General features: G+C 38.7%; 1 protein-coding gene across 2 annotated transcripts in view; it reads left to right on the top strand.

Moving 5' to 3' along the window:
* The window catches only part of cacna1c (calcium channel, voltage-dependent, L type, alpha 1C subunit), a 349,919-nt gene that overhangs the window by 256,932 nt on the left and 68,107 nt on the right, over positions 1–24,880 (top strand). For both annotated transcript variants that reach the window (XM_061912264.1, XM_061912263.1), the window contains exons 13-27: positions 1,569–1,729; positions 1,796–1,869; positions 1,942–2,093; positions 3,744–3,945; positions 8,331–8,451; positions 12,734–12,848; positions 12,917–13,034; positions 13,105–13,174; positions 13,244–13,376; positions 16,068–16,197; positions 16,673–16,732; positions 16,835–16,941; positions 22,854–22,941; positions 23,027–23,134; positions 23,201–23,253. In XM_061912264.1, the coding sequence (XP_061768248.1) occupies positions 1,569–1,729; positions 1,796–1,869; positions 1,942–2,093; positions 3,744–3,945; positions 8,331–8,451; positions 12,734–12,848; positions 12,917–13,034; positions 13,105–13,174; positions 13,244–13,376; positions 16,068–16,197; positions 16,673–16,732; positions 16,835–16,941; positions 22,854–22,941; positions 23,027–23,134; positions 23,201–23,253 (1,692 nt within the window). The remainder of the gene's footprint in view (positions 1–1,568; positions 1,730–1,795; positions 1,870–1,941; positions 2,094–3,743; positions 3,946–8,330; positions 8,452–12,733; positions 12,849–12,916; positions 13,035–13,104; positions 13,175–13,243; positions 13,377–16,067; positions 16,198–16,672; positions 16,733–16,834; positions 16,942–22,853; positions 22,942–23,026; positions 23,135–23,200; positions 23,254–24,880) is intronic.

Here is a 24,880-nt window from a genome sequence, read left to right as displayed (position 1 = left end):
TATTTCACTGCAGACAAGGACAAACATAAACTTATTGTCAAATTAATGTTTTAGTTTTGGTTATTTGTTGGGTTTAGTTAGTTAGTCAGCTAGTTAGTTAGTTGGTTAGTTAGTTAGCTAGCTCAAAATTTAATGCCCGTTTTTTATATAAAACTTGTAGGAAATGTCATAAATAGTTGAACAAACAAGTGATTACATTTTTAACTTGTGTGTTTAAGCTAGCGTCCCCGCCTCCACCCACAGAATCAAAGACAGTGGATGACTCACAAGTGACTTCCAGTATGCGTTTCTAGTTCTAGTTCTATTGTGCCTTAAAAACTGTGTTTCTCGGTTCAGTTGAGTGCCTTTTTTTATGAATTTTTTGCTTTTTTGGCACAAAATGGGTAATGAACCCTACTTATAACTTAAAATGTAAATAAAATACATAATTTAAAAAATTGTGAAAATTTTGCTGAACATCATCAATCAATTTAGTGAAATTATTGTGATAATAGTTAAATTTTACTTATAAATATCTGCACAACACATACTGTAAAGGGCTTTATCTACTAAAGGTGTGCGTGTACTAAAAACCTAATACCACATGCAAAGCTGATCTACTAAACTGGTGCACAGAGGATTGTGTCTTTTAAGTGAGCAGAATAAGGAACGCAAACAATTTTTCTGTCTTCACGATTATGCAGACTATATTCACGCCTGTATTGAACAATAACATTTTATAGCTGCTGGTTGAGTTAAGGGGCTGATTAAAACAAATTCAATTGATGTATTTTGGTGTCTGCTGGCTTTTTTTTTAATGATGTTCGTTTTTTTATTGATGTGAAAATAGCTCCTTGCAAAATGCATTTTTTAATGTCTGTAATATTCCTAAGGGACACTCGCCCTCGAAAAGGGTCTCCATTGAAGATGCACTACAGGGCTTCTAAAATGGCCATAAAAAGCTCTACATTACATATTTGTCTGCTGCGTGTTTCGAAACAAAGGTGGAAGTATGATAACATGAATGCGCAGTAAATGAGTGTCTCCATGGTGAAAGCTGCATAGTACACGCAAAATCCTCATTTAAATAAGACCGTCTGAAACAAGTTATCCATTGTACTTGCAAGATCACATGCAACACAGAATTATATATTTTATACACGCTATTAAGTGCTTGCGGTTAGAATCTTAGCAGATCAGGCCCAAAGTGTTTTGTTTTGTTTTCTAAGAGTTTTTGTCCTCCCAGAGAAAAAGTCAGGCTTTTTGGTGGCGTTTTAAAGCCGTGATTTACGTTTTTGCATGAGTTGGCCATCTGATAGCACTGTTGGCTCACTTTTCCACCACTCCTTCTGCAACCAAACAGATGTTAATGCTTTGATTGATTGAAGACACACTTTTTTTCCACCAATAGGAAGGTACTGTCATGTTTCCTTGACTGTTTGATTTGACACTGTTTTGACGGCGTACTCGTTGTTTTAAATTTGTTTTGATTGTGATTTGGTTTCAAAAGATTGTTCCACAGCACTGCTGCATAAAAACCACAGCATTGACGGTACTTCCTCTTTCTTTTCTGTGCCTTCCCCTTCTAGTCGCTACTTTCGCAGGTGGAACAGACTGTGCAGGCGCAAGTGCCGGGCGGGGGTTAAATCACAGGTTTTCTACTGGCTGGTCATCTTCCTGGTTTTCCTCAACACGCTCACCATCGCCTCGGAGCATCACCAGCAGCCTCAGTGGCTGACAGACGTGCAAGGTTCTCCATACGCACACACATTCCTTCATTCATGTATTTCTTTGTTACCAACCTGTGTTTCCTCAGACATCGCCAATAAGGTGTTGCTGGCACTCTTCACCGGCGAGATGCTGTTGAAGATGTACAGTCTGGGTCTTCAGGTATGAGCTCACATTTGGCTGTTAATGAATGAGGACAAGTCGGAAATTGAATTCTTGGTTTACTCCCCTCAGGCGTACTTTGTGTCGCTCTTCAACCGCTTCGACAGCTTCGTGGTGTGCGGCGGCATCCTGGAGACTATCCTGGTGGAAACCAAAATCATGTCGCCTCTCGGCATCTCTGTGCTGCGTTGCGTGCGGTTGCTGCGAATCTTCAAAATAACCAGGTCTGAAAATGACAGACATGTAGTGATGGGTAAATGACACTCCCTAGCTGTATTGACACTGCACTGATGATGTGTTAGTGTGTTTTAATGTTTTAAAAATATTAAAGTCAATACATTTGACCTCCAAACAAGATTAATAGTTAGTAATTATAATACTTCATATATATATATATATATATATATATATATATATATATATATATATATATAAATATGTATATACATTATGGCTGGGCGATATATCGATATACACGATATATCGCGGGTTTGTCTCTGTGCGGTATAGAAAAAGACTATATCGTAATATTCGAGTATACGTTGTCACGCAGGACTTTTAGCTGCGGGCGTACACTTCAGGCTCTCCTCGCTTTTTCCTGTGTCTCCTCGCAGACAAACAGGCGCACATTCGTCACAAACTGTCACGTCACACGTCACATACACACCCTTGCAGGGCAGAGAGCTAGCGGCGTGAAAAAATAAATAAATAAATAAATAAAATAAAATAATAAAATAAAAAGAGCTAGCGGCGTGGCTAACGTTAGCTGCTAACGTAGCCGTACGAGAGAAAGATGCTGCGGGTCTGGTAACAAATGAAGGAAGACTTAATTCCCAAGAAAAACAGCAGGGTTTCCATCGTCTGGCAGTGGTTCGGCTTCAAGTGGGAATATGTCGAATAGACAACCAAAATTTTTCAAGTGTGGGGGGAAAAATCGTTGCTATAAAAAGTAGCATTACTCCTTATATGTAGCATCATTTGAAAAGTCACTCGCTAGAGAATGAAGAGAATTTCATAACCTTAGTAACTAACATACCACATAGTGAAGGATGAATACTATTTGATTTCCTATTATGCAGCTCATTTTTATTTGACACTTAAAATGTCTCGGACAATTTTGCAATTTATGTTTTGGAAATGACTTGAACGTTTGTGCCATTGTTTAATAACTTTAATAAATACACTTTTGGTCAATTGACTTAGTTGTGATTTCCCTCTCTGCATGAAAGTTTAAAAGTAGCATATATGAATGCAGTATGAAGAAGAATGTTTTAAAGTAGACACATAGAATCATCATACTGCTGTGATTATATGCATCAAGTGTTCATTCAAGGCCAAGGCAAAATATCGTAATATATATCGTGTATCGCGATATGGCCTTAAAATAACGCAATATTTAAAAAAGGCAATATCGCCCAGCCCTAATTTACATATATATATATATATATATATATATATACATTTCTCTGCAGAAATGTATATGAAATGTGTAACTCTGATCCATGAGTCAAATAGTAAACAGAAAAAGAAGACCTTTTACCTCGGGCGCTGTAAGATGACACGCTTCAGTACTTTTCGTTTTTCTTAGTTCCATTTAGTTCAATGATGGTGACGAAAATTGATGTCAAACACGACACGGCATATCTCCAACTTCTTTCAAAACGAGCTGTCACTTGTGAGTCGAAAGAAGTTTCCTGATGAACAGTTTAGACAATACAGCAGCTGTATCAGTCACATGTTTTTTTCTTGAAGTGACACACACATTGAGACGTTGAGGGACACAGTATCCATCACTCCTTGTGTTTGATAATGAATCAGTATTGTTTAATTTCTTCTTGTGAGACAGGATTGTATAATTTGTTTGTGTCACGCAGATACTGGAACTCTCTCTCTAACCTGGTGGCCTCATTGCTCAACTCGGTGCGCTCCATCGCCTCTCTGCTGCTCCTGCTCTTCCTCTTCATCATCATCTTCTCCCTGCTGGGCATGCAGCTCTTTGGCGGCAAGTTCAACTTTGAGGAGACGCGCCGCAGCACCTTTGACAACTTTCCACAGTCGCTGCTCACAGTCTTCCAGGTAACAGTCCTTTGAGACCTCTATCAAGGGATGGTACCTTTCACATTTCAAATGGCACGGAACCAATACCCCGTACTTGGGAATCGATACTGGTAATCAATGGTACAAATTTCTTGTACTTTCATGTGTGTTCATATGTGAATAAATGTTAATTGTTTTATGATAAAATCTCATTTTATCTGTAACATTTAACAGTGAGCTGATAACAATAACTCTGCTGTCCATTTGTTATATTTAGTTTTCTTACACTTCTGAGTATTCTTTGCAAAGAGGCATTCATTTCAGTTTGTCTTAAGTGCGTTGCCGTAGTTTGGAAGTAGTCTTTGCCATAAGTTGAATGTGCCAGTCTTGTCTTTGTTGAGTCCTACAAAGTGTTTATACTGAAGTACACACCAGATTTTTGATTATAATATGCATCTTAGTTGTAGTTTTCATGACCAAATTTGGAGGTGTTAAAATCATTGTGTAAAATTGCTATATGCATATGGCATAGCTTATAGCTTAGCATGTAACGCATTTTCAAAAGTAGAGCCTTTCTGTGCTTTTGTGACCTTCTTGTTGCTTTTTTGGCATGGAAAATTGTAATAATAATGATACTAATAATGATAATACATTTAAATCATAAGCACCTTTCAAAAAACCCAAAACACTTTACAGTATACAGATAAAAAAAAAAAATTTAAATTACTAAAACAACAAAGAATAAAATCAACATGTGCAGACTAAATAATTAAAAGATAATGATAAAATCAACAAGTAACAAACAATAGAGGACATTTTAGATACAGTTACAGTGATTAAGCAATTTTAAATAGATGGGTTTTGAGTCTTAAATTATATGTATGAAGAAAGTCAATGTTGCGGACGTCATGTGGGAGAGAGTTACAGTGTTTGGGAGCAGAGTAACTAAAAACTCTACTCCCCATGGTGACGAGGCGGGTTGATGGCACAGCAAGGTGGATGGAAGTGGAGGATCTGAGGGAGCGTGCTGGAGTAATGATGTGGAGAAGGTCTGACAAATAAGGAGTGAAATAAGGGTGAAATTGTGGAAGGCTTTGAAGGTAAATAGAAGGATTTTGTAATTGATTCTTTGCCTGACCGGGAGCCAGTGAAGTTTTTGCAGAATGGGTCTAATGTGATGGAAGGAGGGGGTTTCGTTTATGATCCGAGCAGTAGATTTATGGACCAGCTGGAGCTTGTTGAGGGACTTCTAAGGAAGCTCAAAGAGAACGGAGTTACAGTAATCAATGCGGGAGGTGACAAGACTGTGAACAAGAATGGATGCAGCATGAACAATTAGAGAGGGGCGCAGCCGGTTAAAATTACTGAGGTGAAAATAAGCAGTGCGAGTGATGTTATTGATGTGAGATTGAAATGACTGTGTGCTATCCAAGATGACACCCAGACTCTTAACCTGAGGCGAGTAGATCACAAGGGAGTTGACAATAGTTTGAGAGAAATTGTTGACTTTGGAAAGTGTGGGTTTTGTACCAATGAGAATAACTTCCGTTTTATCAATGTTTAATTTAAGGAAGTTTGAGGTGAACCAGGATTTTATTTCACATAACCAAGAGGTTAGGGAGGGGGATGGAAGTGTTGCATTACGTTTGGTAGAGAGGTAGAGCTGGGTGTCATCAGCGTAGCAGCGAAAGTGAATGTTAAATTAACGGAAGATATGGCCAAAGGGGAGAAGGTAAGGGATTAAGAAAAGGGGGCCCAAGACAGATCCTTGAGGAAACCTATTGGGATCAGATTAAAGGATTTGAGCTGTTTGAACATTACCTCGAGACAGTCCAACTCAGTCTGCTCTAAGTTTTTGAGCACTTGTTTACCTGCCAATTTTTTGAGAATCTTAAGATATACAGTAAGTAGGTATGTCAGCGCGCTGTAGCAGCCAGTGTAAGCGATGTGCATATGTGGTGGTCATCTTAGTAGGGAGTGGGTGCACTTTCCCATTTAGGACAATGCAACAAAATAAGTTATGCATTTTAAATAAATTATAACTTGCTTGTTTTACAATCAAGATTCATGTGGTTCACTTTATTGTCAACAAAAAAACACATCTTTTAATGAATTTTGTTTCTAAAAAACTACAACAAAATCTTACCTCCATCCATCCATTTTCTACGGGTTGTCCCTTACCTATGAAACATTATATCCAGTGTCCTTTTGCCAACAGCACCTTGTATTTTGCAAGGCTATGCAACAAAATGTGCCGACGTTGATGTTTCCGGGTCGTCTAAAACAATAGAATACTTTGTCCCTACTGGCGAGGTTCACTTTATATATTTAGCTAAAAGAGGCATGACATATAAAGTTAAATCAAATTAAATCAAATTTCCTTTATTTAGCTCTTCTCATACACAGACAAGTGGCAAAAACAAAGTGCTGGACAAAAAAAGGAAAGAAGAGAAGACCACACACACATGCACAGACAAACACACACACACACTCTAACAAATGAAAACATGGCATGGCACTGAGGATTTGAGAAAAAACACCACTCCAAATACGTCCACACTGGAGAATAACTAGAATTAACACCATAAAAAAATAATATAAAACCGATGATAAGAAATATATAAAAATAAAATATAAATAATAATAATTTACCTTAATAGGTTAAAAAAACGTAAAATTGAGAGAATAATAGTAGTAATATTATTAATTAAGATAGAAAACAATACAATAAATGTAGGAGTTTAAGCATGATCAGTAAAACGCCTGATTAAAGAGTTGTGTCTTCAGCATTTTTTTTTTTTAGTTTCAAATGTCTATGTAGTCATAAAGCTCTCTGGCAGGCTGCTCAACAGGTGGGGGCCAATTTTGGCCAAACTGTGGGTCTTTGTTCTGGTGTTTGTTAAAAATAAAACCCCAGTGCGAGAGGACCTCAGGATCCGCGATTAGGTTTATACGGTAAAGGTAGGTCAGATAGATGAGAAAGTGAAAGGCCATTAAAACATTTGAAAAGGAATAATAGAACTTTGGAATCGACCCTGAGGTGGACGGGAGCCAATGCAGCGACTTTAAAACTGATGTAATGAGCTCCTACCCTCTTGTCCTCGTCAGCAGACGTGAAGCTGAGTTTTGTAATATTTGTGTAGTTCTGGTATTATTTTTGGAAAGGCCAGAGAGCAGGGCATCACAGTAATCTAAATGACATAAAATAAAATGTAATTTCAGTTCTTATGTGTCCTGTACATGTTAAGAATGGACAAAATAAAGCTTGTCAATGTCAATGCATTAGCACCACCACGTTGGCCTGGGAGAGAAACCGGCGGACTATGGCTATGTTCTTAAGATGATAAAAACCTATTTTTGCATAAATAAAAAGGTCAGATTGGGGTCAAAAATCACACCCACATTTGTTATAGATTCTCTTGTTATAAAATCTTGTAATCTTGGTAAAGCTTTCTCCCTGTGGCCTTCAGAGCCTATAACTGAAACCTTTGTTTTGTCCTGGTTGAGCTGTAAGAAATTCAATGCCATCCATGACTTGATATCTAATATGCACTTAAAAGGGGTATCTATCGGTCCTATGTCATCAGGAGACACAAAGTGTCCAGCTGTGTATCATCAGCGTAACTGTGGAAATTAATGCCATGTCTCTTAATGGCGTCCCCAAGAGGCATGTAGAGATTAAAAAGAATGGGACCTAAAATTGAGCCTTGAGGAACCCCAACATCTTATTTCATGGGTTTCTGAGGAACATAAATCCATACTTTTTATAAATACATCTATGTGTGATGTAAGAGTGAAACCAGTTAAAAACAGTACCGAGTAGGCCCATCAGGTGTCTAAGTCTGTTTAATAAAATGTGATGGTTTACTGTGTCAAAAGTGGCGCTTAGATCCAGCAGAACGCTTATTATCTCAATTCCAACTGATGTCATTAAAAAACCTTTAAAAGTCATTTCTCTGTACTTTGGTTCATTCTCAAAACCAGTTAAAAAACTGTTTTTCTATAATTTTGCTTAGCAGTAATAATCGATTGTTATTAAAAATGTTTGGGTCTAAATAGCTCTTCTTTAGAAGGAGCTTCACCACCGCCACTTTAAAAGCAGGAGGGAAGACCCCTGTCTGTCAAAATAGATAAAAGCTTTTCCTCAAAGAATCCATTACTTAAACCATAAACCATAACATGATTTAAAAAGTGATGTAGGAGTTGAATCTAAAAGGCATGTTGTTGGGTTTACTTGGGAAAAAAACTCGACCAAGTGTCCTTGCGTCAACCAGGACAAAACTCTCCACTGTTTGCTCAGGCAAGGACAAAAGATCATGTGTGTTAGCGAATAAAATGTTTCTATGCAAGTACAGAATTTGGTACCCATCCATATTTTCATTTGCTTGCGACTGCCATTCAAACACTTTGATCCGTGATGTTAGATCTTGACCGGCGAGGACTGGAACTCTGTGATGTATGACGGCATCATGGCGTACGGTGGACCGTCCTTCCCGGGCATGCTGGTCTGCATCTACTTCATCATCCTCTTCATCTGTGGAAACTGTATCCTGACAACAAAATGAAACTTTGTGGAATGTATGTACATCAGAGGTCTTTCACGGATGGTCTGTTAAATATATGTTTTTATATTTCCCCTGCAATTCCTTTCAAAATATTTCAAAATTTAAATGTCTTTAAACATACATGAGCATTGATCCAACACACTATGTATAATTTAGTAATGGCAGTGGCATGGTCACCCTACTCACTGTACGGAAGTATGAATATTGATATTATTATTTTCATGTTAGCATTTAAAAAAGCTAGTGACGAGCGCACTAGTTACTAGGTGGTGCTTAGCGATGTCGTTTCCAGCTAGTAATTAGCACTCTGGTTGCAAATTAGCGTCTATCGCGCCAAGCTCCGTTTATACTGCACACCAAATCTGATGTTTTTTATGCCCTTAAGTGACGGATCGGCTATTTTGTTGTAAGTCTAAATGCGCCACAGTTTTTCAAATCAGATCTTTCTCATCAGATTTGGGTCAAATCAGGAGGTAGTACGAATCCTTTTGGAATCTGATCTTTTGAATAGGTATTGCAACTTTCACTTTATCGAACTGTGCATTCAAGTGAAGTCGAGGCCATATTAGTGCTTGTGCACATTTATACTGGAGTCTGATAATGTTACTTGCAATCTAAACAGTCAGCTGCTTAAAAGCTGATTTGGTCCATTTTGGCCTGCAATATAAATGTAGTCCTAGTCGTCAATTTTCCAATTTACCAATGCAATAGAAGACAAAAAATGTGCTGCTGCAATATTTATGGACTTAACGAAAGCATTTGATACAACCAATAATAATATCTCAATAAACAAATTAGAACGGTATGGCCTCAGAGGGTTGGTCTTGAACTGGGTAAGAAACTATCAATCAATCAATCAATGTTTACTTATATAGCCCTAAATCACTAGTGTCTCAAAGGGCTGCACAAACCACCACGACATCCTCGGTAGGCCCACATAAGGGCAAGGAAAACTCACACCCAGTGGGACATCGGTGACAATGATGACTATGAGAACCTTACAGAGGAGGAAAGCAATGGATATCGAGCGGGTCTAACATGATACTGTGAAAGTTCAATCCACAATGGATCCAACACAGTCGCGAGAGTCCAGTCCAAAGCGGATCCAACACAGCAGCGAGAGTCCCGTTCACAGCGGAGCCAGCAGGAAACCATCCCAAGCGGAGGCGGATCAGCATCGCAGATATGTCCCCAGCCGATACACAGGCAAGCAGTACATGGCCACCGGATCGGACCGGACCCCCTCCACAAGGGAGAGTGGGACATAGAAGAAAAAGAAAAGAAACGGCAGATCAACTGGTCTAAAAAGGGAGTCTATTTAAAGGCTAGAGTATACAAATGAGTTTTAAGGTGAGACTTAAATGCTTCTACTGAGGTGGCATCTCGAACTGTTACCGGGAGGGCATTCCAGAGTACTGGAGCCCGAACGGAAAACGCTCTATAGCCCGCAGACTTTTTTTGCGCTTTGGGAATCACTAACAAGCCGGAGTCCTTTGAACGCAGATTTCTTGCCGGGACATATGGTACAATACAATCGGCAAGATAGGATGGAGCTAGACCGTGTAGTATTTTATACGTAAGTAGTAAAACCTTAAAGTCACATCTTAAGTGCACAGGAAGCCAGTGCAGGTGAGCCAGTACAGGCGTCATGTGATCAAACTTTCTTGTTCTTGTCAAAAGTCTAGCAGCCGCATTTTGTACCAACTGTAATCTTTTAATGCTAGACATGGGGAGACCCAAAAATAATACGTTACTGTAGTCGAGGCGAGACGTGACAAACGCATGGATAATGATCTCAGCGTCTTTAGTGGACAGAATGGAGCGAATTTTAGCGATATTACGGAGATGAAAGAAGGCCGTTTTAGTAACGCTTTTAATGTGTGCCTCAAAGGAGAGAGTTGGGTCGAAGATAATACCCTGATTCTTTACCGTGTCGCCTTGTTTAATTGTTTGGTTGTCAAATGTTAGAGCTGTATTATTAAATAGAGTTCGGTGTCTAGCAGGACCGATAATCAGCATTTCCGTTTTTTTGGTGTTGAGTTGCAAAAAGTTAGCGGACATCCATTGTTTAATTTCATTAAGACACGCCTCCAGCTGACTACAATCCGGCGTGTTGGTCAGCTTTAGGGGCATGTAGAGTTGGGTGTCATCAGCATAACAGTGAAAGCTAATACCGTATTTGCGTATGATGTCACCTAGCGGCAGCTACTTAACCAACAGGAAGCAATACGTTAAGATAGGCGAACAGACGTCTATCTTGAGTTGTACCTCAAGGATCAATATTTGGACCAAAATTGTTCAATCCTTATATAAACGACATTTGTAAAAGTACAAAGGACTAAAGTTAGTATTATTTGCAGATGATACAACTGTGTTTTGTTCAGGAGAGAACACAAAAGCTAATAGAAATAAAAACAGAAGAAATTAACAAATTAAAAAGATGGTTTCACAAAATCAGACTATCTTTGAATGTCAGTAAAACTAAAATAGTGCTTTTCGGTAAGAGTACAAGAGAAAGTCAAACACAAATACAAATAAATGGAGTAGACAATGAAAGGGTAAAATAAAACAAATTTTTGGATTCACTCCATGTTCTCTACAGCTCGCTAGTGTTACCATAACTGAGTTATTATGTAGAAATATGGGGAAATAACTACAAATGTGCGCTTCATTCACTAATGGTGTTACATAAAAGGTCAGTTAGAGAAATACATGATTTTGGTATATGGAGAACACACAAACCTTTTATTTATTGAATCAAACATATTGAAATTCAACGACTTGGTGCATTTACACACAGCTAAAATGATGTACAAAGCAAACTATAACCTGCTAGCCAAGAATGTACAACGATTGTTCTCAACTAAAGAGAAATATAACCTCAGAGGAAAGTCTAACTTAAAACATTTGTATTCACGTACAACACTTTTTACATTCAGCATATCTGTATGTGGAATTAAATTATGAAATGGATTACACAAGGAAATAAAGCAAAGTTTTACAGGTTTTCACAAACTACAAAGAACAAGTACGATGAACAATTCGAACCTTTAAAAAAAATAGATAATGATTATTTATGTATTTAATAGTTGTTTACTTACATATGGTATATTTATTTATTTACTTATTCACTGTTCTGTTATAAACAGAGAACAAGGAAATTGGATAAAATTGCTATGATATGAAAAGGTGTAGGATAAATAAGCTCTGCATTTTTCTCCTGTTTTTCGGACATGAAACAACTGGAAATATGTGATTAGATTAGATTAGATTAGATAGTACTTTATTTATTCCGTCAGGAGAGTTCCTTCAGGAAAATTACAATTTTCAGCACAATCCCATTCAAGATCAGACAAACAATAAAGGGAGACAGAACAGGATCGCTGACGGGTCTGCCGGCTTCCAGCCCTGTCCCCTCATCCGTATCTCCTCCAGTCCCTCCAAAGCGACTCCGGTGTGGCAGAGACCCAGCAGCTGGTCTCCATGGCCAAAAGGCTCCCGGGAGGCAGATCCAGAAGTCCACAAAAAAAAAGCACCACAGAGGTCACGAAAGTGACACCCCTTGTCACACAGTCCCAAAGGGTCCCAGACCAAAAGGCAAAAAAATATAATAACACATGAAAACAAGAGGGAAACACAAAAGGATGATACAAGAGCACAGAGCTCCTGGCTACAGCAGCCACTACAGCAGCGCCATCTTGGGAAAAAATAAATAAATAAAAAATAAATAAAAAAAATGCATTACATTGTATCGTATGCATGTTAAAAATAAACTAAACTGAAGTGAACTGAACATCTTAGTATTGCACAAGAACAAGGTATCTTTAGGACCAGTTTAATTTAAACAGGATACATAAGTTGGGGGTCTCCGCTCCATCTCTCCAGCAGTTTGGGGGTCACTAGCCTGTAAAATGTTGAAGACCCCTGGTGTATATCACCTTAATGGCGCTCCAAGTAGGTTGGGCCTGAATGCTTTGGAGGACATGCTAGCATACATGTAATATAAATTAGTTACCCTTACGTTAGATAATAATTACACACTTGGTCAATGAGTTATGTTTTTTTTGCTTCATATTATTTGTATTTACAACCAACAAACTTCAAAACAATCAATCACTTGTCGCTTTTGACACTAGCTTTTGACATACATGTACTGTCTGCCCTTGCTGGACGAGCCCAACACATTGTAACAAAGCAGGCTTCACTACACATACTGGTGTCTGCATATCTATATTTCATCCTGAACATCGCCTCACAACCAGATATCCTACTCAATGTCTTCTTGGCCATCGCTGTGGACAATTTGGCCGATGCGGAGAGTCTTACTTCTGCCCAGAAAGAGGAAGAGGAGGAGAAGGAGAGGAAGAAGCTGGCCAGGTAAGGAAGATGGTGTTAATCCTCAGAAGAAAGTGAAATAAAAAACACTGAAAGGGTTTTTCCTCCAGGCTGGGTACTCCAGACAAGCGCCACAACAACGAGAAGCCTCCGCTGGAGCAAGAGAAGCGTGAGAAGATCGAGCTGAAGTCCATCACGTCCGATGGCGAGACCAACATTGCTACAAAGGTAGACCACCTGAAGGCAAAAAAACGTGGTGGAAGTCATGTGACTAAACATGAATGATCTTTCACTGCAGATCAACATGGATGATTACTGTGGAGATGAAAGTGAGGAGAAAAATCCATATCCTGCTAATGATTACATCGGTAAAACACACACGCACGCACACACGCATGTTTTTATAGAGCTAGTCTGACTTCTCTGCTCTTCTTTAGGTGATGATGATGATGAAGAACCAGAGATGCCAGTGGGTCCCAGACCACGACCCCTCTCTGACATCCAGCTTAAAGAGAAAGCTATCCCCATGCCTGAAGCTCGCGCATTCTTCATCTTCAGCCACACCAACAAGTAAGACTTTGATGTCAAACAACCATTTTCAATAAGAGGTGTGTGTGGAAGTGTGTTGCCTAAAGTCCGGCTTTAATGCTGACTTAGAACACTGTTTTTTGTCTTCAGCTTTGATGCGAATGAGCTGTTTTGTCCACATCAGTCTACAATTTTTACCTCTGCCTATGTATCTATTTATCTATATACAGTATATGTGTGTGTGTATATATACACATATATATATATTTATATACATATATGTATATATATATTTACACACATATATATATACATATATGTACATATAAGCATATACAGTATATGCATATATATACATATATGTACATTTATATATCTATATACAGTATATGTGTGTGTGTATATATATATATATATATATATATATATATATATATATATGTGTGTGTGCATATATTTGTGTCTATATGTATGTGTATATATCAGAGGTCGGCAATCTTTACCACTCAAAGAGCCATTTTGACCCGTTTCACAAAATAACAAAGACAATGGGAGCCGGAACCATTTTCGTGATTACCTGCTGGTGGTCATCCAGACAACAATAATAAGGGCGTGCTATGAAGCCATTGTCTTAGATGCCTTCTTCAACATGTACAAACTGCTTGGCAGTCCAGCAAAATGTTGTATATGGCTTCTGCAAATACAGGTACATGACTGCAAGGCATACTGGGTGATACAGTTCACACTGACGGTTGTGAAATAAACAACTTTAACACTCTTACTAATATGCACCACACTATGAACCCACACCAAACAAGAATGACAAACACATTTTGGGAGAACATCCTCACAGTAACACAACATAAACGCAACACAACAAATACCCATAATCCTTTGTATCCATGACTATTCCTGACTATATTTTACACCCCCGCACCCCCAACCCCGCCCACCTCAAACCATGCAAAGGCGGGGTGGAAGGGGGGCGGGGTTTGGTGCTAGCGGGGTGTATAATATAGTCAGGGATAGTCATGGATGCAAAGGATTCTGGGTATTTGTTCTGTTGCATTTATGTTGTGTTACTGTGAGGATGTTCTCCCGAAATGTGTTTGTCATTCTTGTTTGGTGTGGGTTCATAGTGTGGTGCATATTATTAAGACTGTTAAAGTTGTTTATATCACAACCGTCAGTGTAAACTGTATCACCCAGTATGCCTTGCAGTCGTGTACCTGTATCTGCGGAAGCCATATACAACCTGTCGCTGTACTGGCAAGTATGCGTTCGGCTGGCACGCAGATAGCATTGTGTGAAAGGCCGGCGCGATTATATGTTGTAGAGGACGTTAATAGTAAAACCATCACGGCATGCCCTCAATGTAGTAGTCCGAGAGAAGATTGGAAAACGCTGACCCCAGTTGATGTCTGGGAGAGGCACCGAAATCCGGAATCCCCCCGTAACAGTCTGGGAAGTCGGCGATTATGCAGCTGAGCCGCATCAGAGATGCCAAAGAGCCGCGGGTTGCCGACCCCTGGTATATATGAATATACACTCAAAAAATTTAAACTTTGTGCAAAGGTTTGTTTATTCCAGCAATTACAGTACATTTACAAGGTGAAACTACTTTATAACATTGGCTCATAACATGTAACTTAAGATATTTCAAGCCTTTTTTATATATAGTGTTGAGGATTATGGCTTACAGCTTTTATTTCGGAATTTGGGATTTTTTTAAAGACTGTAAGCCATGATCATCAAAATTATAAAAAATAAAAGCTTAACATATTAGGTTCACATTTGAAGTCAAATTGCTAAAATGAATGGACTTTTGCACAATAGCTCAGTGGTTCTCAACCTTTTTTCCAGTGCTGTACCCCCTGTGAACATTTTTTTAATTCAAGTACCCCCTAATCAGAACGTAGCATTTTTGGTTGAAAAAAAGAGATGAAGAAAATACAGCACTATGTCATCAGTTTCTGATTTATTAAATTGTATAACAGTGCAAAATATTGCTCATTTATAGTGATCTTTCTTGAACTATTTGGAAAAAAAAGATACAAAAATTACTAAAAACTTGTTGAAAAATAAACAAGTGAGTCAATTATAAATAAAGATTTCTACACATAGAAGTAATCATCAACTTAAAGTGCCCTCTATGGGGATTGTAATAGAGGTCCATCTGGATTCATTCTAAAAATGTCTTCACAAAAAAGAAATTTTTAACATCAATATTTATGGAACATGTCCACTAAAAATCTAGCTGTCAACACTGAATATTGCATCGTTGCATTTCTTTTCACAGTTTATGAACTTACATTCATACTTTGTTGAAGTATTATTCAATAAATATATTTATAAAGGATTTCTGAATTGTTGCTACTTTTAGAATATTTTGGAAAAATCTCACGTACCCCTTGGCATACCTTCAAGTACCCCCAGGGGTACGCGTTCCCTCATTTGAGAACCACTGCAATAGCTCACCTGCTAAAAAAAAGTATAGGCACCCTTGACTTAAAACATAAGAAGAAAGGTTGATTCAATGTTCTAGAAAAAATAAGCCCAAAAACTTAGCAATTTTTTTCTGCAACTTTCAGAAAATGCTGCTGCAAATTCAGGCATTTTAGTCTTAAATCGATCACAAAAAAATATGGAAATCCTGGAGGCACACATAATACTGTTAGAACACTGTTAATTGTGTAACTCTTGAGTAAATGTCCTGCTGTTCTTTCCTTTCAGGTTCAGGGTTCTCTGCCATAAAATCGTCAACCACAACATCTTCACAAACCTCATCCTCTTCTTCATCCTGCTCAGCAGCATCAGTCTGGCGGCAGAGGACCCGGTCAAAATTGACTCCTTCAGAAACCAGGTTCATAAAGTCAACATGTGCTCGCATCGTGTGCTAAAGCGAAGAAAAGGAGGAGGAGGAAGAGGTTTATTGTGACTGTTCTATTATATTTAATTATTTGTGAGTATGTTACAACTGGATAAAAGGCTTGTTAAGCTTTATTGGCACTATTTCCTTTTTAGCGCTGCTCAAGCAGCGTGTTGTAAATAAGCAAAGCATCATGTTAGTATGTTAGCTGGTCATTTAATGTAAAGGCCTTCACAAGCACCTCCTGGGGGCTCATAAAAATCCTTTTTATTGTATTTCCTTGGCTCCTGCATGCGCTTTAATGCAATTATGTATTTTTTTTTTAGTTTTGGCTCCTTTTCTGAATTCATTATCCCTATGTGGTTATTTCTAGACCGTGCAGGAGTTGACACAGAGTTCAAGCTTTATTCTTACAAATATTTAAATGTTGTTGTTTTTTCGAAAACAACGACTTTCTTGGTTGTTGCAGATTCTGGGCTGGGCAGACCACGTATTCACTGGACTCTTCACCATAGAGATCATTCTCAAGGTGTTTAGGTTTTGATTTCCAATGCCTGGCCGCAAAGCTGCCGAGTTAACGTATTAGTCAAAGTATTTATCTGAAGTGTTCATGACCTCTTACCCTCTGTAGATGACCGCCTATGGAGCCTTCCTCCACAAAGGCTCCTTCTGCAGGAACTACTTTAACATCCTAGACTTGGTGGTCGTCAGCGTGTCCCTCATCTCCTCAGGGATACAGTAAGTCTCATCATCTTTTTTTATTTTACGGTGACCAGTTGTTGTTTTTAATCACATTAAAACGACTCACCTGACACCTTAAGCGACTATCATCCCTTTGCTTTTAAACGCCGCCACCGAGTCCTCAGAGTGTCTTTGCCTTCACGGGCCGTTAGTCTGGCTCCAAAAGGACGCACAAATCAACGTGCAGAGTGGATGAGTAGCATAATGTTTAGTTGCAGAACGCTTCTTTTGACTTGTACTGTTTATTTTTAACAAAGATGTCCTTTGCTTCTTGCAGCTAATAACTCATTGGAATGCTGTGATATTTCTAATGTTTTTAATGTACTATGCTGCGCTCTCTGTCTCTAACACTTTAATAGACTAGACTTCTCGACGTAAGTTCACATTAGTGCTTATTAACATGCCCCTTGAACACTGTCTCTAAATATCACTCCCTTATTTGCTATTTCTATAGTCTGGGAGAGTTTAGTGACTTTCATTTGAAAAAAAAAATAAACACATTAACAAATAAATTGCAGAATTGATAAAAAATATGGTGAATGCTCCAATTAACTGCAGTCTCTTATTATCAATTGGTAACAGCTTTAGGCATTATATATTTATTAATATTCGCTCTGTAAGATGGCACTAGATGGATTTGTATTTGCTTTTTTTACCTCTGCATGCGCTTTAAAAATGTTAGTGTGAAAGTCACCCACGTTTCAATTTGCCTTACTGTTCATTATAATCAACTCTTCAGCGATATTAATTAAGGGTATCCCTATCCAATATTGATATTGATGTTGGTCCGATATCAGCAAAAACAACAAACAAAAATACAAACAGACCTGCACCAAAGCTGGACAGCCAATTAACATCTAAATGTCCTCGAATAAGCACACAAGGTTGGTCTTTTGTATTTTAGTCAAGTCATTTACAAAAGCTAAACATGTGGCTACAGTTAAGTACACAATAGTGTAATAAGTGTCCTACATTGAACTTTATTGCAGTGTAAAACAGCACATTTGTCAATGTAAACAAGTGTCAAACAACTATAGTTGCATACTACTTACACATGCATACGTTCTTCAAGGCAGAAGCATATTAAAAAATATACAGTAACAAACGTGTCTGCATCATTCAATGTTCTCCATCGTGAGCTTAACTTCATGAACTATTGTGACTCCTAGGTGTCACCAAAACGAATGACCCCTCCACTTCAACGTAAAAACAGCACGCAATGTGTTATTCTTATAGCCAGACCTGTGTGTAGACTTCCGTACCCGACGGTTTTGGCTATAACTTTTGCCTTCCTTAGAGGTTGTCACATGATGTCATTGCGTGGCAACAATAGAATACATATAAGTATATCAAATTGCATAGTTTTTTAAGACCTTTTTGGATTAGTAAAAACAGCATACATAAGTCCATTCCAGATGGTGAATGATAGAATGGTTAGTGTTTTTCAGTCCTACTATTGTTCTTTGTTTGATTAATTTGAAACCTATGATCAAACTTTTTCTAACATTCCACACTACAAAAGTAATGAATGTATATACTATCATTCCTGTTGATATCGTAACGCATCGATATCGGTATCAGCTCCAATATCAGTATTGTATCAGAATTAAAAAAGTTCTCTTCAGAAACCCCTACTATTTATGATAACTGAGCATTTTGCTTCTTACCACTGTTAGAACATCGATTCTGTCGCTGCAGTGGTCCAAAAAAAGCGAATTGCACCCAAACTGGAAACATTTTTGCCATAAATAACTTAAATCCAGTTAATCTCTTCCAGCCACCCATCATAAAACACATGTTATGGACAATAATTATTGTTTTGCATGCAGAAAACAATGTGAAATACACAAATGATGAATAAAATGTATAAATTAACATTTAACGTTACTTTTAAGTCTTTTGTTAACGATGGGTGGAACAGAAAGATCCACGGACGCCAACTTTGTACTTTACTACAACTTCTTTCTTAGTGTGTTTCTCGCCTTTTTTTAATGAAATCTGCCTCTCCCCGTCACTCCAAACTTTTGTTGCCCTACTGTTAATTATTTTGCAGTCTTACTCTGTAAAAAAAAAAAAAAAACTAAGACACTAAGTCACCAACGCGGGAGATTATTTGTTTGATTGCACAGAATGATATGTGGGCAAACAGATGTTGGGGAAACATTTTGGTGAACATTTTTGTAAAAAAATTCATGACCAAAGAGGGAGGCGTACAAAAACGGAGGTTCCACTGCATTTTTTCATAAATGTCTTAAGTCTCAAAGAAAAAAAAGGTATTTCTTTCTACTTTCTCATGCACTCCAAACCATGATGATTTTTTTTTAATAACTTGTGCAATGTGATGAGTGATTTCAGTAATAACAGTCTCTCTTTGCATCCAATTAAGTTATTTTTGCGCTTTAGACACATAAATAAATTTCTACAATAAGAGCATTTGTAGTATTTGGGTAACAGTATAATAAGTGCTGCATCAATTCATATATTTACAGCAATCAATGTCATTATGTTGTTAAATGAATATGATTATTATTGATATATGGGTTTTAAGATGAACTCAACTCTCCTGGGCAATAGAAATGGCAGCGGAATGAGAGAAATGTTTATTTTTTTGGCCCATTAAAGGTAATAACTGTGTGGGATGATTGCAAAACTGACACAGTCAAACTGCTGCCTGTTGTTGGAAAAACTACACCCACAAACAAATATTACATTAAAAGATGCATCATTGCATTTATATAGAAATGAAGTAGTGATCATAACTGTCCTGCTGGAACACTAAATGTTGTAACACACAGGATCAGCTGCTGCTTTGAACTTTTACAGCATCTAAAAGCTGTCTTTTATTTGTATTATTGTTAGAATCTAAACCTTTTGACTGCATCAGCGCCATCATCCTGCGCCATGTCCGCTACCTTTAATCACCTCTTCCTGTTAGAAGGCACCACTTTCTTTGCTTTCTTGACAACAACCCCTTTCAATGATACCCTGGCATTTTGATGTGCGTGTGTGTGTGTGTGTGTGTGTGTGTGTGTGTGTGTGTGTGTGTGTGTGTGTGTGTGTGTGTGTGTGTGTGTGTGTGTGTGTGTGAGAGGATGGAAGAGAAATGTTGAGTTAATATATTTTGCTCATACATTTCATCTTAAAATATCAAAATGTCAAAGTATTCATTTGATTTTTTTAAGATTTGTTTTTGCTTTCAGGCACAACTTTGCTTCTGACACTTTCCTTCCAGCCTGCCTTCGTTTGTCTGTGTTTGTTGTGTTTCTCTCTCTGTGTGTGTGTGTGTGTGTGTGTGTGTGTGTGTGTGTGTGTGTGTGTGTGTGTGTGTGTGTGTGTGTGTGTGTGTGTGTGTGTGTGTGTGTGTGTGTGTGCGTGCGTGCGTGTGTGTCTGGATTCATTGTGCAGTCTAAACACACTGTACATATTTGTGTCAATGTTACGTGTACGTGTTTTGTGCAACTGTTTCACAGAGCGTTATTCCACCACAGCCACTAGGGTGCGTCATGGCACAATATCCTTGGATTTCTATAATATGCCATGATGTATTAATCAGCATTATTCTGTCAAATTTCTTGATGTTTGCTTCTTTTTCTGCATTTGTAAGCAAATCTAGTCATTCATATTCAGTCAAAAGTCTTGAAAGGGTACAGTATGCTGACATTCTCAGGATTATTTCCTGTCCAAGTTTTGTAGTTTCTATGTGTTTTCATTCTGTCCTCTGTCATTTGCTGTGTGTGTGTCGCAATTTGTGAGCCTCAAAGTGTAAAAAAACAAACTACAGTGGCTGACAGAAGCAAACGTGCAACAACATCCGCTGCACAGAAATGATCCAAAACGAAAAACCTGAAAATGCCTAAAAGAGCTGCGACAGGAAAATGCTGCAAATTAAATATGTGGCTATCACATAAACACCGCAGGTTTGGAAACAAATGCAAAAGAAAAATGCAGGAAATATATATATTAGTTTTCATGTATTTCTCTTTTTTGGAAAAAACAAACATTTTCATCTACAGTTTCTACACAATTCAAAGAACAAAAATAACATTTCCAATATAATATTGTCATTGTGCCAAAAAGTCCACAAAAACACACCTCTCATAAAAACATAAGTTCATGGAACAAATCAGAAGTTAACCAGGCTACCAGGAAGTTAGATGAATGAACAGGAATTTAGCCAGATATAAAGGATATCTGTCTGATACAAGACTTAGGACGTAATATTGTACACTGTCATAGAAAAACCCATTTACGGTAAAGTGTTTACCAAAGACATAAATGGGTCATATTATGAATTATTTTCTACATTTAAAGCACATCCTTGTGGTCTACATAACATCTAATGATGGTTCTTTGGTCATGTATTATTTCTTACAGACCATCTTCAAGCCGCTTTCTGAGCAGTTTTCAGCACTTCCATAGCGAGTTCACTGACAGATATAAGTTGGAACTATACACTACTTTGTGTTAGAAATGGCAACAGCGGAGGATGCATGTGCCACTCTGCCCCACAACAAAAGAATAACGAAATAGAAGGAACTTATTGACTATAACGTCGAATAATGGCAGTCACTGAAAAGCACTTTAAATAAATCTTTACCATGAACGGATAATGCGCTGACGTGACCAATGGCAAAAAGTAACCAATGGGGTAAATTCCAAACTTCTCGTTTCCCATTATATGAATATTTAAATGTATAAATATTTATATTTATATATTTATATAAATATAAAAATGTGTGCAATGCTGCCACATTTTTATTTTAAATGTATGCAGATCCGAAATACACAACAGCACATATCAATAGGTAAGAAAAGTAGGTTTTGCATAATAGAGCTGTTTAAGAACTAAAAAATCAGTTGAAGAACACAGACCTCGCAATAGGGGAAAAAAAGTCCTCACTCCATCCCCCAAAAATTTAATCACCTGTTTTTTATCCCATTTCTGACATTTTGCAAAAGTTTCATCAAAATCTGACCATAACTTTCTAAGCTATCTTTAGCGGATAACACTTAAAAATAACACTTTTACACTACTAGGCAGTTATTTTCAACTATTTTCAATTATCTTTTTTAAAATGTATCCTATTCTCAATTGCAAATGTTGACATGTAAATCGCTCATGTCTGGCGCCTCTGCAAGTATAGCCATTTTTTTTTCTCTAAACGTGTCCTGTCCGACGTTAAGATATGTTTGATGAAACGTGATTATATGCATGGGTGTATGTATACTGTTCGTGCATGTGTATGTACAGTATGTTTGTACAGTGAATGTGCGTGTGTTTCTATGTACCGTGTGTGTGTGTGTGTGCGTATGTACCTATGTATGTGGGTATGTATGAAATATAGCTGCTAGAATAGCTAACTTATGTTGTGTTCCGTCAACTTGCAGAATTTCTGTCATGCTTGTGTTTGTCGGGGGTTTTGTTGTTTGTTTGTTTTTTATCCTGCAGCGTTTGTGCGGTAGAACCATTTTTAATTTCCCGCATTTTACCTTTGTGTGTTTTTATGGTGTTTGTGTGTTTTTTTTGGTGATCATGTCTGTGTTTACAGCGTTTGAACGTTGCTGTACGTTTGCCCCTGTCGAACGCTGTGAAAACCACAACGTAGCTTCAGGCAATTTGCCAAAGGACTATTTCAAAAATGGATGCAGCACAAAAGTTTTCAGTTTGTCAGAGAAGTGAATACAACCCTCACATTTATACCAAACAATAACCATGCTCCACATGGTTATCTTTCAGTGGATAATTAACTGTGCTGTGATACAAAAGCCGTACACTGACTACTCCAACGTATAGTCATTTCTATGGCCTATAAGCAGGGTGGTGTACTCACTTCATCACAGTTGCTACATCCATTTTCTTGACACAAAATAAAGGTTATGTCCCTGCCTGACTGAAATCCTGGTTGCAGGTCGAGTGCCATTAACGTAGTCAAGATCCTGAGGGTTCTTCGAGTCCTTCGACCTCTGAGGGCCATCAACAGAGCCAAGGGGCTGAAGGTGAGCGCTCTAACATTTCCGTAAATAAAACAAATGTCCAGACAGTACAGTAAGTACCCTTATGGTGGTTTCCTGCCTCTTTCAGCATGTGGTCCAGTGCGTGTTCGTGGCCATCAGGACCATCGGCAACATCGTCATCGTCACCACGCTGCTCCAGTTCATGTTCGCCTGCATCGGCGTGCAGCTCTTCAAGGTAGACACGCTGTGGATGTCACGCTGTGGATTTATCGTTAATGTTAATGTGTTGCTGTTCCATCAGGGCAAGTTTTTCACCTGCAGCGACAGCTCCAAACAGACTCAGGCAGACTGCAGGTAAAAGAGGACGCTCAGTTGCAGCAACACCAGTCACCAGCGGCTACAAAATGCTTTTTTGCAGAAATTGCGTGTAAATGCTGAAAAGCCAAAGCCGAACTGAAATGCTAACTGTTAGCACACCAGCTGGATAGTGTCAAGTCACAAAAATATGACTGTTGGGGGCATAACTAACAGTTATCATGTAACATTTAAAATAGAATAGAATAGGGTTTCACGGTGGAAGAGGGGTTAGTGCGTCTGCCTCACAATACGAAGGTCCTGAGTAGTCAGGGTTCAATCCCAGGCTCGGGATCTTTCTGTGTGGAGTTTGCATGTCCTCCCCGTGAATGCGTGGGTTCCCTCCGGGTACTCCGGCTTCCTCCCACTTCCAAAGACATGCACCTGATTGGCAACACTAAAATTGGCCAAGTGTGTGAATGTGAGTGTGAATGTTGTCTGTCTATCTGTGTTGGCCCGGCGATGAGGTGGCGACCTGTCCAGGGTGTACTCCGTCTTCCGCCCGATTGTAGCTGAGATAGGCACCAGCGCCCCCCGCAACCTCAAAGGGAATAAGTGGTAGAAAATGGTTGGATGGATGGATAGAATAGAATAGAATAGAAAGTACTTTATTGATCCCTGGGGGAAATTTAGCTTATTTACTCAAATATATGACTCTGAGCTGTTTACCTGTAATATAAACTGAAAAAAAACAATGTAGAGCAGGGGTGCCCAAAGAGGGGCCGGGGGGCCAAAATCCGTCCGCCGAGTCGTTTTGTTTGGCCTGCCAAAGGGTGTCTTCCCAAAACTGTATACTTATTCATAATATTTTAAGCTCACACAATCATTTATGGCATGTCCGCAAGGCTAACAAGTTACCATCTATAGAACGTAATCCTCTACACTACCTTAAATAATGGTGTTATGGAATTAAACTGCTCACTTACTGTGCAGCTGAATGCTTAAAATTGCTGTGTTTGGCTAAGGCCCAGTGGCACATTTTCACTCTGGACCATGGAGGCAAAACATTTGTCACCTGTGACATAGAGCAAAAAAAACATCATATTTAGATCTATACATACAATCAGGGCCGTATCTAACCATCCATCCATTTTCTACCGCTTATTCCCTTTCGGGGTCACGGGGGGCGCTGGCGCCTATCTCAGCTACAATCGGGCGGAAGGCGGGGTACACCCTGGACAAGTCGCCACCTCATCGCAGGGCCAACACAGATAGACAGACAACATTTACACTCACATTCACACACTAGGGCCAATTTAGTGTTGCCAATCAACCTATCCCCAGGTGCATGTCTTTGGAAGTGGGAGGAAGCCAGAGTACCCGGAGGGAACCCACGCATTCACGGGGAGAACATGCAAACTCCACACAGAAAGATCCCGAGCCTGGATTTGAACCCAGGACTGCAGGACCTTCGTATTGTGAGGCAGGCGCACTAACCCCTCTGCCACCGTGAAGGCGGGCCGTATCTAGTAATTGACTAATACTGACGTCAAAATTTAGTTATCCATGTGGAACTCTGAAAGGCTGAAATCATGGCTATCCCAGCACCATATAAATGATATTACCTTGAGCAACACAATGAATTTCCAGATCAACAAAAGCTTGAATTGAGCTATAACACTAATAT

This window comes from Nerophis ophidion, linkage group LG10, assembly GCF_033978795.1.
Source record: "Nerophis ophidion isolate RoL-2023_Sa linkage group LG10, RoL_Noph_v1.0, whole genome shotgun sequence".
Lineage (NCBI taxonomy): Eukaryota > Metazoa > Chordata > Actinopteri > Syngnathiformes > Syngnathidae > Nerophis > Nerophis ophidion.
The sequence above is the reverse complement of the archived record's forward strand: the minus strand, read 5'-3'. Positions and strand labels throughout refer to the sequence as shown.